Raw genomic sequence first — 17,782 nt, forward strand, 5'->3', positions numbered from 1 at the left:
TTACCGCGCTGGAGCGAGCGGATAATTACTATCGATTGCTCGGGGGCTTGTTCGCGCTGGTTGGACCAGCAACAAGCTCGAGTCGTCGGCTCCACCTGTTGCTAGGCTCGTTTCTGGCTCTTCATTCGTACCCGAATCGGCTGTCCGCGTATTCCAAGGAACCGTCGAGCAGTCGCGAGCGTTAATTAACCCTTCGAAACGGCCACTATCGCTCTCTATCGAGCATTTTTTCTCGCGTGTCTCGCTCGTACCGTGTACGCTTTGCCGTTCGTGGCCATGCGTGGATTCCCTAATAACCCTTTAATGAGGTTACACGATGAAATTGTCCATTACCCATGCAACAGGCTTTCTATGCAAATGCGGGACGCGCGTCGTCGTATGCAACGGCCGTTAAACGAAAGTCCTTTGCCCTGGTTCGCGCTGGGGAACCATCTCACGATCCATCTCTGCCGTCCAAAATTCATCCCCCTTTTTGTCACGCCGCCTATTAGGAACCTATTAACGCGATCGAGTTTAATCCCACGCGAAACGTGGTAAACTGCGCTGGAAAGGTGTCAGACGATGTTAACCCTTCGCGATCCTATTTTTTTTTTTTTTAACGCGATTCAACCGTGCGATTGCACACATGGAAGTCGTATCTGATACAGCGGAATTTCTTCGAAGCAATCACGGGATAACGAGTTCGTTTGCTCGAGGCAACCGGTCGTAAGGAACGTTGCTCGAGTCTCTTCGAGGCACTCCATACAGGTTAAGAGAATAAAAACGTCGGACTCGTCGTTCTCTTTCAGACGAGAGGGAAGACTGCAGATGCTACTCCGATAATGTGTTGATTTAATTGATCGTTCCTGCATGGAAACCGACGCAGTAACAATTACGTTTACGGACGGTTGCACGGTTGCGTGTCGAACGCGAACTCGTTGCGCCTTTTCGGGTTACGGGAATAACTCGGTTCTCTCTGGAATCGTCGCAGTAAAGATGTCGGAACTAGCCCACTTTACGCTATCTTCTCGCTCGTACGCCTTTTCTCTGTTTCTCTCGCAGAAAACTGCCCTCTAAACGGTACATTTCTATGATACGTAGCGTTCGATAATTGGAGAATTCGTGTAAGCGCGAGAGCCTTATCTGCAGGCGAATCGACGCCAGCGGCAAATTTGAAGAGTGGTGCGCGTGTAACGCGGTCACTTCTAATCGATCACTTCGCTCACCGTTTAACGTTATCTGTTAAGAGACGAGTGGTAGTCCGTTGTTTGAAATACAGCTACGAAATCCGTCGCATCGCAAGTAGCAAGACGACTAAAAAGTAATAAAGAATAAAGTAAGGAGCAGAGAGGCTAACCGCGAATCTGCAGAATCTCGAAATCCATTTAATCTCCCGCTCCATTTTTATAATCCCGACTAGGATATTTTCCGAGTAATTTCAGCCGGAGGCTCGAGCGAATGATTAATTACTATCCTCGCGATATCGTTGACGTAATAGAAACGTCAATTTCGTTTGTTTCCCCATCTCTCCCTCGCGAGCTTGAAACGACGCGCACGTTGTTACGCTTGGCTCCTGTTTTATTCATCATTTTTTCATCGAACATAATTTTCCGTAGGACGAGGATCGGAGCTCATCCATCCGCCATTCCCTATCCATATAACAAGCTTCATCCGTTCCTGTTCAGCGGCGATAAGGAATCGTTTAGATAAGGAAAATCAATACGCGGAGTCGTTAAATACAGCTAGTGGCGGGGTCTGACTTATATCTGGCTTATACTACTTATTAGTTCGCTCCAGCTGGGATTTCCTTCAGGGAGGCCCTGCGACGATAGAGAAACTGTTCTCGCTACGGAAAACTCTGATAGGATTTTCGAGCACGCGTTTTATGGATAAATGATCGTTTTATCCACGAATTTCGGTTAACAGTTTCGGTGGAGCGTTCGCGTCCGCGGACAAGCCGAGGAGATCCGCTCGCAAACCCCGGTCACGTCCGCTCCGTTGCAGTCCATAATGAAACGTTTCAGCCGGAAGGATTTCTTGCGATGCTGGCAACAAATTGCGCGAGACTGTCCGGGAATAAATAAAAATTAAAGCCAATTTCGAGCTGTTGCGCGTTATTGCCTCGCGTCGTGCCTCTCGTTCCCCGCGTTCTCGTTCTCGGTCCTCGCACCCGCCTCGAACGCCTACCCTTTGTTCCTTGCCCCGTGAAAGATTATTCGAATTACAGCGCGAAGATAAGATCGCGCGATTTGCCGTTCGCCGCGCGGACATTAGCAAACCCCTGTTCCCCATCTCCCCCTTTCATCCTCGACGAACCTTTCTTTCGCAACTTTGACAATGACGGCGGAAGAATATCTTACCAGGGAACTTTCGTTCCGCGTAAACTGACACGAATGAACTTCCGCGGAACTTTTGTTGCATTTTACACGAGCGCCGGAAGGGAACGAAAGTTGCCGCCCACCGTTTTCAATAAACCAGCCGGCGGAAGACGCGGGGAATCGCTTTCCATATCGCGGAGGATCGTCCCTCGCGAACGCTTATGGAAATTTCTCTGTTTTAAGATGTCCCTTAAAAATACAGTAGGAAACGTCGTTTAAAGGGAAACGTTGCCGGAGAGACGCCAAGGCTAATTTCGTTGCTCTCCCCCGACAGTCATTGTCGAGCAGCTTTTACTACTTTACGAGGCACGGATCGAAGGTGCATGTTTCTCGAGGTTTTAACTAATTTTAACGAACCGTGCACCTCTCGCGCTAATTAATCGAATCAACGAGAGGAACATCAGGATTCGCTTAGCAGGCGTGGTTTTTACGAGGTACTCGAAAACGCTGAATAAAGTGTTCCAGCGAGTTCGAGTTGCTTAGATGGTCGAACGACGGCTCGCTCAATTTCGTTCGATTTCGACGGGTGTTTCTCACGTTGAAACTTCTCGACTTTATTTTAATTACGCGTCCGCCCTTTGAGTAACTGCACGGCACCTACTCCGCGGCTGCATTGTTAATCAGCTTTACACGCTGGCAACGTTTTTAATCGTCTTTCGAAACTCGTTTCGCGAAGTTGAGTCGCGGCCGTTTATACCTCGGCCTGTACCTCGTTACGAGACCGTCATCGAGTGAATTCTGGTAACTGCGCGGCTGGACGAGGTAACTTTATAATTAGTCGAATTTCCGTGACGCGTCGGGTTCACTTTTTCGCGGTGGAACCGATCCGAATTTCGCGAGGCATTCAGAAACCGGGCACCGTCGCTCGTGTATCGAGAGAACGTACGTCCAGGCTACTTTCAGCGAAATCAAGACAGCTTCCAGACGGATAAAGAAAGCAATTACAGTAATGGACGAAGAGCAGATCGAGTCGAATAACGATCTCGTTCGGTTGACCAAGTAACGTCTTCAATAATGCTCGAATTCTCGGTCTCTTCCGTTCGCGAGCACCGGAGCGTTATTTTGACCCAGACATTATCGATCGCGTGATATTCGACAGGCAGATTGCTGGAGAGAGAGAGAGAGAAAGAGAGAGGGAGAGAAGGAGAAGTAGAGCAGCGTAGTTGCAAACGCACAATCACGCACGATTTCACATCGGTGTTGGTATCGGTGCAGAAGAGCAACAGGGTGCCAATACATCTGCCTGGCTTTCTGACTGCTGGAAAATTTGTGTACCGGCTAAACCGACAATTTGGCAACCTCTCTGCGAATCCTGCTGTCGGTTTTCGCTATGTGTGCCTCCGTGTCGTCGTGGCGACAACGTGGCCAAACAAAAAAGGGTGAAAAAGAATCTGACAAAAGTTGGCGTCGCGGCTTCCGTACCCATCGATCGACTCTTCGTTCAGCGTTTTTTTTTTTTACGCCATCGAGTCAACCGGAAACGTCGTTCCCGAAATGGCGCGAGTATCCTCGTCGGTTCGCGGACCCGACGAGCTCTCAGATAATTTTCCCTTTAATTCACCGGAGAAAAATGAACCTCCTCATCGGCTTAAATATTAAATTTCCGGCCTCCTGTCTACTCGCGTGGCAAACAGTTATTTCTCGACGAGCCCGGGTTAAGAGAAATTATAATTAAATCCTGCCGGGAGGGTAACTGGAAGCTGCGTTTCACCAATATCAGTCACTCCGCCGAGGGACGAATTTTAGCTTCACCACTCGAAGGGGCTCTTTCGGTTATATCATGCGCGATGCTAACATTTCCTCCGAAATGGAGTCGGCTACGTGTGTCCGCTACCTCGATGCGCAACAGCGTGCTCGTATATCTTCGTAATTTCCAGAGTATACCCGGTGCACCCGAGTTGGATCGAGTTCATTCGTCCTAATCGAGATATCAATTTCTTTTCAATTTTACCCGTGTCTTAATTGGTCGATTCGTTTCTTGTCAATAAATAAGAGAAAGTCGATTTTAGCGATTTAATTATATAATATTACACGATTGAGGAGGAATAGGCGTTACTCGCCAGGGGTTGTTTCGTAAATAACGATCGAAGGGAACCCGAGAATTCTTGGGGCACACGTGGACCGGCAATTGAAATCTCGTTTGTTTCTAATCGGTAGGAAATTTGGGAAACTTGCCACGCGCATCGAACGTGCGCGTTGCTACTTCGGAACGCGGCGCGCTTTAATCAGGTTGAAAATCAAGAAGTAAAACAGGCGTGTAATTTAGCTCGCCGCTTATGAGGCATTAAATTCGTTAGCCAACGTTGCCGGGGCAACGTAATTAATTCTGCGCCCCCAAAGAGTTTTACAAGCGAGACAATTAAAAGCGGTAGATAGAGGGCGCGGAGAGAGCTCGCTTTGTCGAACGGTTTCCAACGCGCGTACGAAATTTCCTCCCTTTTTTTCCTCGCGAAATTTCCTCCTTTCGATCCCTTTCATCCTCGAAAAAGGAGCCTCCTCGAATTCGCGAGTCGAATACGTACAGCGACGAGGCGTGCGCGGCCACTTTTCCTAGAATCGTCGGCGAAATCGTCTCGTTTCGAACCGATAATAGCAAAAAACAATAATCGATGTTTAATGCACGAAGCGCTAGAGTGATATTCGAGCGGGTCGTTCATTAGAGGCAATTAATGGGTGGCCTTCTACGGGCGAACATCAGTGTTTCCGTTCGTGATTACCATCTAGATTTATTTTCGTTTACACGTACACGTTCCCGCCGACAGCCAGGTGGCTGTTTCTCGAGTGTTCCACACGGAATCCGTTTTTTTACCGATCGCGAACAATTGGAGAACGAGAGGTTCGACTGGCGAGTAATGGTCCCGTGAATTAATAATTCCGCGCGTCTTGAATAAATAATTCCACCTTCTGAAAAGTTGTTTCCTCTCTCCTTTTTGCCCGTGAACGTGGCACGATCGCTGGTAAAAGCGGGAGGGTAAATAGGAAAAGGAAACTCGGGTTGGAATTATACGTAACAGGGCGTGCATGCAAATGCGTTTAACCGCGGCACAGTTTAACGGAGGGTAGCGCGACTCTGGGCCGATTATTCGCGACCACCTCGTAACGGAGGAGCTGGAAAGGACGTGGAAATGGCAGGGAACGAATCACTTATCCGCGAAACCGAAACGTCTTGGAGCTCGCTAACCTTTCAACGAGGGTCGTCCGTGAACGTATAGAGTTCTATGCAAAAACCAGCAACCCCGTAGGAGACGTGTAACGTAGCTGGTTTCCGTTTCGCCAGCTGGACGCCTAACGGGAAAATCCATTCCCGGTTTTTTTACGATTAAAGGAGGCTAGGTTTAATAAATGTCGATGGCGACAGTGTCAGTGGGTTATCGGTGTCGTAGTTGATCCCGTACATCTGCCAGGTATGTACGTCCTTAGGGGATACTTTATTATTTACGTTGGAGAACGGGGAAACGAGGCCATAGTTTGGTGTCGTAAAAAAGTTGGCGGGGCGGTGGGACGGTGTTGTAATTTCTTTACGCTTCCGAGAACGCGACGAGAGCGACGTGGGCGCAGTTTTACGAGCCGTTTTACGGGGGCTCGTCCCCTTGCGTTCTAATAACAGGGTTGCGCGCCGCGAATGCAAATGATCGCAATCTCTACGAGTGCGGCCGATGTTACCGGTTAAGAGACGCGATAAGGAGATCGATACTCTTTATCGCGACTCTCTTTCGGCTGATCGATAGACAAACAAGCCCAGCCGGATACGAGCGGGAAGGTAACGCCGATAAGGGGTAATGGCGAGGTTTTAGCCTGGATAAAACGAAAGAATCGAATCAGCCGGACGATAACGGGTATTTATCAATTTCACCCGTTAATCGAGTAGTCGGTAAGAAAGGCTGAAGTTTATCGAAACCGTGGCAGCTGGGGATGGAGAGGGTTGACTGGGGGTGAAACGAAGTTAGGGCGGTCTCGGAAGATTCCGCGACTCCCCAAGATCGGAGGCGGTCACCGGTTCGAGGCTTTGATGCACGTAAACTCGATTAAGTAGCAGGTTAACTTGAGAGAGGGGACGTCTATTGGACACGGAGAATTCCATGCCTCGTCGCACCACCGGGAAATTGTTCCAAGAACAAAGAGCGACGGGAAATCTCGCTCGACCCAGGATTTTCCTTGTTTCTCTCGATCGGTTACGGCTGTGGATGGCTGCTCTGAAAGTTTCCTCGGCTAGCGAGGAGTAGAAATTTTTGGTCCTCGTATATCGAGCGTTAACTACGGATCCGCGAGGGTGTTGGTCAATTTAATGGTAGACCGTGGGCTGGTGCGCACCTATTGCGTCGACCGGGACCGTTCGGCCAGCACCGTGGAATCCGATCGGGAAATAGCTTTTCCGATTGAACTCTGCATATACGATCCGACAATAGGCTGCCAATCTCTTGCCGGCTAGCCATCCGCCTTCTATGCACGTATCACCCCGCGCACCCCGCATACCTGTATTATTCGCAACGACTGGTGTCGGCGATAAAATCCTTCGCTGTTTCGATGTTCGCCAAGTTGTTACTTGAAGCGAACCGATCGCGCATCGTTCGCTCCCGATCGATCCGTCAATGTTCCGGGCGTGCGTACATTTTTTAAATGGTACGCCCGAAGTTATGGCGCTCCAGGCGTTTTCACGGTCCACCAATCTGGAGGATCGTCCACGAAAAAATGGTGGAACTGATCGGAGTGGCTCGACTCGTTCAGCATGGAGATATGTTTCTGTTCGATCATAACGCGTAGCTCAACGACCAGGTGTTCACCGTGTGGAAGACTATAAAACGAGCTATAGAGACGAGTGGCACGCGAAAACTACCGGCACCCTTTCCGTGCTGGCGGCTCGAGAAAATTGCGCGGCGTACTAATGAGCTAGAGTTTTCGAATATCCTTCGACGCGTAGAGCTTTACGCTATCTGTCGGTTTTATGAAAACCATGAAAGCGGTCGCGATGAAACGCAATAAAAGTGTCGGCGTTTGTCTCCGTTGGGTGGAAAAAAATTTCAACCGAGAGTAACGCGTCTGCACAGATTGCTAGCGAGCGGTACGTCCTCGTCGAGGGGGTCGCGAATTTTCAAAGGCAGAGTGGCTCTCGATCCCTGCACGCGGATAAGAAGCAGCGTCGAGCGAGCATAGAATTCCCTGAACGTTGCGTTAAACTTCTCGCGAATGTGCCGGAATTAGGTCGCCATATCAATATTAGAGTCGATTGCAATTCTGCGCTTGATTACCGGAATAACCCTCGAGTCTACTTTCCAGCGATAACCACCATCCTGTGCGCGCGAAGTAGACGAAGAACGGTGATTCCTGAAAAACTTGCTACTGAATCTCTGAGATACGGAATCGCTGAGCCTTCCTTCGGAGCGGATCGATGAATAACCGAGTGCGTAATTAATTTTTCATCCCTTGGCCGTCTTTGCATTTCCGCTGGTTTATTCGTAGCTCGTCCATCCTGAGTACGTCCGTGCTGAGAATTAGAAGAGCCTTCGAGGATGCGTGCGTATCGAAAAGGAAAAGTCGAGATAGGTGTAATTGAAAGCGGAACGACTGGTAGAAAGGAATAAAATTAACGCGCGGACGGATCGATCAGTTCGAGGGCGACGAGCGTCATTCCGGAAACTATCACCGCCGCTGACACTTAATTTCGTTCTGCGTGCAAAACCCTCGAAGACCGATGTGTTGAACGCGCCCCATTCGCGCGGATAAGACCGTCGTATCGATCGATCGAGGAACCGGGGGGATGTTTCCCCTCGCTTCCACTTTCGATCTCGAGCAATTCACTTTTCGCTTTTACCTCCGTGGAAATCCTTTCATTGTTGTTGACTCTTCTACTCGAGCCAGGGGCTGTCACGGCGAGCCGTTTTCGCTCGCCGCGGTTTCGTCCGTCACGCGTGTGCACCTGGGTTATCGAAACTCGAGTTATCAGTCGAGGAATGATAGTCGAGGATTAAAATAGTGATCGAGGTTCCCACTCGAAAAGTTAGTTAACGAGACGCTGGCTAATTGGAGTTTTCCAACGAATCTCGTCGAAGGAGCTACGAACCTCCAAGGGATAAACGAGGCGCGCGATAGACTACTGTAGAACGTAATGACGCGCGTCGCGCTTTGTACTCCTCTGGTGCTATAGATAGGTTTATTCTGCAGGTGTCGGATGCAGGAGGATGGTAAATGAACGGATCCTACAGAATCTCGGCTGTAGATTTTCCTCTTGCCCATTAACAGTCAATGAGATAGCCGATCGAGTGGGAGAAGGGAAATTAAATCTTACTAGCGAGTGAAATATAGAGTTAGCTGAAAAAACGAGCATACTACGATTCCTCTCGCGCCTGACACATCGCGTTCGCGTCTCATCTTCATTCCAGAATTTTCTCCCTTCCGCGTCTTCCCATTTTCGGTCATTTCTTCACAGAAACTTTCCACTTAACCTGTTGCGCGACTTCTGACTCGCGTTGTTAACGTACGCCTGAACTTGGCTACTCTAACTACGAGTCGCGACTCGCGAAGGGTCTCTTCCGAACTGTAATACAATCACGACCAACGAGAAGGACGACAATCCGTCCATAACTCAACGCGGCAGTAACCAATAACTCGTACGACTGCATCGGTCGTGCGTTTGATATTCCACCCGTTTCGCCGATCAGGAGGCACCCCATTTGCCTTGGAGGAACCGTGGCAGGGGTGCGTGGAAGATTGGCGGCATTCGTGCGAACAATATTCGGATCCGGGATGACGAGGGTAGTGTATCGAGGAATTTGTTCAGCCTACCCTCCCGTCGGTGTTATCGCAAAGTCCTCGAAGGGATTTTCGAGGCCCGATTCCCGAGGCTTTGCCCGGGCCGTGCCTCGCCAGCGTTTTACGCGGGTGCGAGGGCCGCGCGGTGGAACTAATTTCACGGCGAGCCGCTCGATCCCCTCCGGCTCGTTATTAGATTTCCCACGGCTAGCGTACACGAGTCGAACGAGCGGATCTCCCTCGGCTCCCGGCAAGAAATGGCAAAAAGAAGAGGCAGGAAGGAAACTCGCCAAGGGGGCGAGTAAAACGCGGCGTTCGTCGAGGGACCCGGGGCAGAAAGTGTAGGCGACAGGACGGAGGATGGCGGGAGCGAAGGAACGCGCGCGGACCCGTGGGGGTTGCCGAGTAAATTGCGAGAAACGCGGACACGCGCTCGTTATTTCAAAGAAAACGAACGAGCTTCCGTTCGAGCCTGCTGCGCGAGCGTGCACTCATCAAAATGTGCACGGGGAGGCGGGTCCATTCACCGGGGGTAATTGAACCTTCCGCGTTTGAACCGCGGACGCGGCGGTTCGGTTAACGATCGGCGAGAGAGACGCGCGGGGGATCGTCCGCCGTCTGAGCTTTCATTAATTCAACCGGCCGCGGGGTTACTCTCGCCCCTCGCGGATCATATCTTCCTTACCTCCGCGGGACGTCCGGGGAGGAAACGAATTTACAAGTAGAATCGTAAGGAGCCTCTGGGAGCGAGAGCGTCGGAAGGCGAGCGGAGGGGATCCTTTCGGATATTCTGCACGCGAATCGGAGGGTAGTCGATGCGGAGAAAGGGGGTGGCGATGGAGGGTTGGAAGAGGGGGAAACTGGGGTTGCCGGGTAACAGTGAGATGGGATAAGAGTTCCCAGGGGTGCCTAGCAACAGGTTGCTATCCTAAAATTTCGACCGGCGGGAACGAAGTGGCTGGGTGGGGGTATCGGGGTATCTATAAATATACCGGGTGGTGTTACTAAAATTGCGACCGTTCCTGGGTTAAATCCAGTTCGTCGGGCTCCAAATAGACGCGAGAAAAGATCTCGCGGACGATTTATAAGGTATCGTAACCGAATACGACGAATTTCCCGTCATTTTCACGCTTTCGAACCTGTTAAACGCTCGATAAAGGTTCGCGCGCGCGTGATCGGTACACGCCACAGGCGTAAATTAACGCACCCGTAGCCTGGTATCGCGCTGTTATTGATGAAACGCATCGTAGGTTCCGCGGCAAATGGAACTTTACGATGCAACGCGGTGGGTGGCAGAACATTCGTAAGAGAAGAAAATTCTGCCGCGCGTTTTCACGTGTACGACGCGTTACGTTTGAACGCACGTAGCAGCGATTAAAAATGAACTCGACTGCGTAAAGAGATTATGATTCCGTTACTTTCGGACAGACGTACGTAAATTAGTTGCGCGTGCGACGGTGGATGGGAATTCATTTCGCGCGGAACGATGGGACAGTCAGATATTAATTTACTCGCGCAAATAACACCGCGGTCTGTCCGCGCGGAAATCATCGTCGATGAATATTCCGCGGCACGATTCGATTCGTTGGCTGGCCGTCGTCGGCTCGATTCAATCATCGCGTATCGCCCCTATTCATCGGGCACTTCGATGTTTTCGCTTTTGTTGGAAAGATCCCGCTGAAAATTATACTCTGGCCGTATCCGAAGGAAGCGTACCGCTATGCAAATCCGTAGTCCAATCCTCGGAGCGGAAATCGAAGGCGCTCCTAATGAGATTTCAAAGCTACCGGATGCACGCAGCCGTGGATCCTTCCTCTTGGTAGCGAGCTACCACGAACTCCGCGGAGTGTGTATAATTTTCAAACGAATATCGGTACTTCGAACGGCTGGTTAATTAAAAAGAATGGCGGCGGTATCGATTCTGACGGTGGACAACGAGGTTGGCTGGGAAGAGTAACGAACGTGTCCAGCGACTCGGTTTTGGCTTCTCGTTTTTAAGCTGGCTGAGGAAGAAAGGACACCGTTGCCCGGTTGCGCATAGGTTCGTTGCGAAACGTAATAAGGACAAATGGCCGGGGAGATGATGTATAAAGGGAGGCGAGCTGCTGGAATAAATGGAATACATACTTTAGAGGAGTCTCCGGGAAAAACTACACAAGGATAACAAGGGTCTGCGCGGCGAAAGGGATTTATGGCGGCCACTGACTCTTTCTTCTCATCCTCTCGTCCTGTAAATTATAATTAATAGCGGTGATCCCGTGAATCGGTATCCGTGCATCGACGAGAACAGCTTTCCACGTTCAAATGATAATTAGACCGGTGATATTTTTACTGCGCGATTCCTCGATGCTATTTCGAGTGGGTAGACGAGACAGAGGCTCTTAACGAACATCGAATCTCTATTTCGGTTCCTTAAGTGGAGACGGACGGAGACAGCTCCTCCGAGACCTGTTCCTTCCGACTTTGAGAACCGCTACGTCGGAATAACGAACGAGTTTAACCACTTGCTAGGCCGCTGTCTGACTGCATACGGAGGCTTAATCACTTTCGATAGCGGCTGGCACGGAACGCTTGAATTATGGGAAGCGGATAAGTCGAGTTCCATCCGTTAATTATTCAGTTCTTTCGCGTGTTATCGCTTACAGATGTATCGTGGCTCGCTGCGCTCGTCAAACAACAATCAATTTCTATTATGCAAATCGAGCGCGGGCGTTCGAATAATGTCCGCTCCCAGGCTCGTATATACGGCGTGCACGGTGGTTGGCTCGAAAATACTTTCGATATTTCATCGCGCGTCGAAACGTTGGAACGTACGATCGACACGGTCCAATGTCGAAGGAAACGCGGCAGCCGATACAACCGCGGACAGTTGTAATTAAACGAATATTTGGCACGCAAGTTGGGCTGCTACGTCAATTTCATTCGAGCCGTTCCAGCGTGGCTCGTCGATGATCCCGTAAACGTGGTTACATTTAAATTAGATTTGAACGCGTTATCGCGAGTTTCGCGCGAGGTTTCTTGCCACGCGTCAGGTGCGATACGAGCCAGGGAGGAATAACATTATCAAACTTTTCCATGCGACAGAGATAAACCGATATGCCGAGGATTATATAAAAGTGGCGTCGATGGCGTGCGAAAAATACGGCGCGATAATCGAGCACACGCGGCACCGGTTTCCGCTGGGTGAAAGTGAATTCTACGAAAGGAGAATTCATCGATGATCAGGCGGGGGGAGGGTCGAAGAATCGGGCGAGGGTACGAGTGGCGGATCGCGTGACTCGACGTGCTCTCGATGCCTCGAGATTAGGCTAGCCAGGCTTAACCCAATTAAGGTGGAACGAATTTCTTTTTAATCCTCTCGATTCGCAGCTCGACGCGCTGTATTTGCGTTGCATCAATTCGCGTGCACTCCTCCTCCTCGTCGAGGGGTAGTCAGCTATCAGCGGTTTTTAAAAGTAGCTCCTTCCTCGTTTTTACAGGATGTTGGGTGGCGTGGGAGGCCGGCACATGTCTACGCGTCGGCGAGTCAGCAGCCCGCTGGTGCGTGGAGGTGCGGGCCTCACAGGATACGCCGGACCAGGGGCCTCTGGAAACTCCAACGATGTCGTCGCGATGCCACCGGACGCGCTGCGGCGCAGAAGACGCATGGCTGTTACCACCTCGGATCACAAGCGTTGCGCCCTTGTGCACGCCAGGCTCAGCGATATCACGTGAGTTCTGTTCCATTGACAGTAGTTATTCGCTTGGGGACTGTGCTCGAGGCGACGAGGGTACACGCGGAACGTTCGACCAACGCGGTCGGTATTTAGTTCCTGGGGAAACTGGGAAACTTGCTTGGGAAAGTGTAGCTGTCGGTTAGGCAGGCTACCGTTTATTGATTATACTGAACGCTGTTGGAAGAGTATCGCATGATACACCGTGATCAGCGCACGGTAGGATGAAATTGGCGAGCCGCTTGACCATTGCTGGATCGTACCACTGTCAACAACTGTGGATTTATCTCTGGTTTATCGCGACGTTGCTCGGAACTTTATTACCAACGAGGCACGATCAATGTGTAATGATCGATTTGTCGAACAGGCGTGGTTAACGCGTCCCCAGCGATACGAGATGGCAACAGGCGAAGGTTGCGGCTGACCACGACGGGGTATGCACTACTGCGGCTGAATTAAGGTCTAATGTAGCGCGAGGTGTCTGTAGTCTCGGCGCGCGGTCTTCGGTGCTTTTTATGGTATCGATTAGCCTTCGATTGTTTGGCCAGTGCTGTTTTATTTTTAGCACAGACTGTCGTTGTCCGTTCAGCTAAATTTAATTACAATTTCTGGCCATCCGGCGCTCGTTCTTCCGCCACTTTTTCCCCTTGCCGATTTTTCGCGAATCGAGCGACCGAACTTTTTTTCTCCCCGCACTCACGGAATCTATGAATCGAAAGTGGCATTGCTCGAGAACTTTTTTCCTCGATACTAAATCCACCGGATGGTTCGATGGACGTACAACGGTGAATATTTATCGCCCGTTCCCGTGGAATCAAGCTAGAACGCGTTATCACAATTCGAGATTAACATCTCGGACGGTACAGCAGTTGTAATTGCCTGATCTTTTCGGGGGTGACTGCTCGAACCCTGTAAAAATAGAATCAATAAGACGAATCGACGTTACGTGGAAGTAGGTCTGCGCTGTCGCGAATAAAATCGTCGGGGTATTCGATCTCTGGTTTACAAGTACCATCGACGACCTCCCAAAGACGCGTGCCCGTATGGGGCTTTTAAATAGCTGCGGTCGCGTCTTCGATATGGCTGGATCGAACGAGACGAAATCGAGGAAATCGGTGAATGGTTATGCTCTCCGTGTACGACACGTGGAAACGCGAAAGCAGAAGGGACCGTCTCTCTCGAAGAGACACGGCTCGCGAGAGCAACTAGGTCGCATTGCGTCTAATCGTTCGACGGTTGTTCGGCAGAAAAATTTGTCAAGGGTTCCCGGTTAGGCGAGTCCTTTCGCCACGGTTAAGAGTTCACGGGGATAAAGGGACGGGGTGTTTCGTTCCCCGCGAAACCGCAAGTAGATTCGGCGATGTCCGACGAACGATTGTCGGTTTGGTCAGGATCGGTAGCGAAGCGTGGAATCAACCCGTTTCTCGGGTTCTCCACATTCACCCTCTCCGCCCCTCGTTTCGCTGGTCGTTGGTGTGTCACTGTGGTGAATCGAGCCGGAGTCAGAGTCGTGAAGTCGAGTCGACTCGGTCGTGTGTTTCAGGCTGGTTGCCGGCTGCCGCCGTGAATCAATACCCGCATTGCGCGTGCCACCTCTCTTTCTCTTTCCCTCGTTTCACCCCCCTCTCACTCTCTCTCTCTCTCTCTCTTTCTCCCCATCTCGCTCCATCCGCGTCTCCTCGTCTTACCGACGATCCGCCACCCATTTTTCCACCCACCTCCACGTGTTCTCTTGCTTTCTCTTTCGGCCGTTTCGTCGCTCCGCTCTCTCCGTTTCTCTCTTTCGCTGGCCGAGCGCCCTTCCGCCTCCTTTACGCGATTCCTTCCTCGACGTTTCTTATCCCGATTCACTGTTGGCCGGCTTCCATATCGAATCGAAGGAATGCCTCTTCGAGTTTTCGTCCTATTTGCCGGAGGAGAAGGCGAGAAGGAAGGGCGAGAGAAGGGAAAGTGACGAGCATGGGACGCGTCGAGTCGAGGAACGGGCGGCCCTCCAACGGGAGGAGGGTTACCGGCCGATACTCGCTTGCGAGGGTTATCCAAAGCACCGTACCAGGCGATCGGGGTTTTAACCAAGTAAAACGAGCTAAGAAATGATCGTTTCGTCGCTTTTGTCGTTGGATAATTCGAGAATACTCGGATTCTCGTCGCGTTCCCGATTGTTGAGAACCTGGCGACGAAGGGACGAAAGCAACTGCAACGTCGCGAGGTCAGTAAACTCGAGGAGAAGCTGAGGTTCGCGCAGCCCCTTCTGGGAATGATATCCTCTCGCGAGACCGACGGTTAAGCGTAACGGGTGTCCGGCTACTTGCCGAGATTTTACGTCGGGAAATAAAACGATACTCCAGTCGTAAATCGCGAGCAGAAACGAGAGACTGAATATAATATACGCCCGACTTTCTCGACGAGGGCCGCGCCTCTGGAATCGCTGAATCGCGCTTGAACGGTTCCATTAATTCCGCGATTAACAATGTCAACGAACGACGCGCAGTTCGTCACGGGGATGCATCCATTCACGGTCGAACTTTCGTCGAGATAAGAGAATCGCGGACTTGTCTGGTGAAATATTCGCGGGTTGCTCTTCGAGGATTAATCGAGGCGCGTGAAGCACCGATAACGCTGAAGAGTCGGAAGTAGCTGGTGTAGCGTTCGCAGATTCGTCGCGATAATTGATTCCGTAGAAGACGAACAGACGAGCAGATGGAAGCAGATGGTCGTTGGATTGGAAAGAGAGGAAGAGAGTATTCTCGTAAGGACGAGTTGTTAAGCATCACGTGTACCGACTAGCACGTTAACGTGAGAGAAACGGATTAATTTACGAATAACCGATCGAAAGCGAAAGAGATGACACGACGCGGAAACCTTATGGTTCTATTCTTGGTATAAGGAGACGTAAATCCATTTGGCTCCGCTTCGGTGCATAGCAGCCCTTACGTTAGAAGACCAATAGATGACGAAGCTAACGGGGTTCAGATGACTTGACTTACGAAGCCCCGATCGTGCTCCTGTGTCTCGGTGAAACGGTGCAACGCACCGTTTTCCTTTCGTTACGGCCCTCGATGAAGTCCTCGCGAATGCAGGTCATGGAATGCGCTCCACTTTTCTCCGATCGAGAACCATCGTTCCTATAGGATTCGTCTAGCCGTTGGCGCCAACGATTCCCATCGATTTCGTATCCCGCCGTCAGTCGAACGCCGCATCTTTTATTCTAGTTTCGCTTTTATTTTCCACTACCTACGAACTGAGATTACCTCCACCTGCATCTTCTGCGTCCTCACGAGCAGGTCTTCGACTGAGCGACAAGGACGTAACGATAACTGTGGTGATAATAATATCTGCAACGAATTGGTTGGATCGAAGGTGGCGTTAAATGGACTCGAGGGCCTTCGAGTTTCGCGAAAGTAAGGCGCGAACGGGAGAATCGATCGGTCGATAGATATCGAATTAACGGAGCGCGTTTTCCCATGGACGATTTTAGCCTGCTCGATCGGCCGTGCGATCTTGATTGGCGACCGACCGTGTGACGTCACCTGGCCGCTTTGACAGACCGGTCGAATGATTCGATTAAAATTCTCCCGGTCCAGCCGCCCCTCCGATAAACCGCGGATCCAAAGAAGGATTCGCCCCGCCTCGCAAGTGTTCCCTCGAATTACGAAACTCGCGACGACGTTGTTTTCGTCGTACGGCTGGCGCCGTGCGACGGAAAATTCGCATTCCGCCGACGAGAGCGAAAACGACGAGCCGACGTTAAATTTAGAAACGCTGGAACGATGGGAGTCTTATATATATATATATTTTTTTTTAAGGGATAAAACTACCAAGGGTGGGAGATTTACGCAACCAACCCCGCGTGTGTGCTCGACCGTTCGAGCTACGTACGTACGTAGGTGCTGTCATAAATAGGGACGCTCCTAACCGCTCGTAACTAATGGCTCGAGGTTGGCTCTTTGCTTAAAATGAAAACGGACCAGCGCAGTTTCTGTACAAATATTGCGTCATTCGCGATATTTATAAATCACCCCGTACACATTCTCCCACGAAATAATTGTAAGATAATTATTCGAGCGTTCACGACAGAGTTTGGGACGACCACGTGTTTATCATCCCTCTTTTCAGGAGGCAGTTTCTCGATCGCCTTTTCAAGCTTCCTGCGAAGAGTCGAACGACGCCGTGGTTGTTCTTAAATATCAGTAACGTTCGAGTAGCCGATGCTCAGGAAGATCTTACAGGGAAGTCGGGTGTTTCCCCACGCGTTTCCACCTCGACCTCCGACCTTTCGTGGCATGGATGAACGACGAAATTGGCCGCGTTCGCGTACAAGTTAAAAACATTCCGTTCGTTAGCAAGTGCAACAGGATGCACGATTATCGAAGCCGATAACGAGCCACGGTCCATCCGCGCTCGAACGCGATCGTCCCTTCTCGACGATGGAGATCTTCTTCTGGTACTCGAAGCTGGTTCCGACTCGACTCAAGGTCGAATTCGAAAAATAAATCGGTTCCGGCCAAGGTTTCCGCGATCGCCCCCGATTACTTGTTCTCGATCAACGCGTTCTTGGATGTCGTCCAAAGTGCGAACCCGCCGCGTCGCGAAATCAATGGGCAAAGACGCGAAGCGGCGGGAGGAAAGATTCGCGAGCGGGGTTTTTACGACGGTGTTGGCGGATTTACGCGACGCTGGTCGCCGTTCAACGAGTTTATTAATTTAGTTAGACGCGAGGGAGACGTATTACCGCTGGGTGCCGCGCCCCTCTGCGGCTGCCAAGCAAATTTTTCATCCCCCTTCCGCGGGATCTGGTTTCCTCGGTATAATTTCCCACGCACGGTGGAAAATCAGCGAACTCTGCGCACCCTCGCGACCCATCCGCCACCAAATACCTCGAAGGAACCGATCGAGTCAGCGAAATCCGAAACGAGAGAGCGCGGATCAACGACTACCGCGAAGAAGGTGCTTAGTCTGATTTAA

The 17,782-nt window shown here is 50.9% G+C and overlaps 1 protein-coding gene across 22 annotated transcripts in view; it reads left to right on the forward strand.

Annotated features, from left to right (window-relative positions):
• The window catches only part of Cac (calcium voltage-gated channel subunit cacophony), an 81,939-nt gene that overhangs the window by 7,318 nt on the left and 56,839 nt on the right, over positions 1-17,782 (forward strand). For all 22 annotated transcript variants that reach the window (XM_076900075.1, XM_076900074.1, XM_076900073.1 and 19 more), the window contains exon 2: positions 12,584-12,814. In XM_076900075.1, the coding sequence (XP_076756190.1) occupies positions 12,585-12,814 (230 nt within the window). In that variant the 5' untranslated portion in view covers position 12,584. The remainder of the gene's footprint in view (positions 1-12,583; positions 12,815-17,782) is intronic.

Source organism: Xylocopa sonorina, chromosome 8, assembly GCF_050948175.1.
Source record: "Xylocopa sonorina isolate GNS202 chromosome 8, iyXylSono1_principal, whole genome shotgun sequence".
Classification (NCBI taxonomy): Eukaryota; Metazoa; Arthropoda; class Insecta; order Hymenoptera; family Apidae; genus Xylocopa; species Xylocopa sonorina.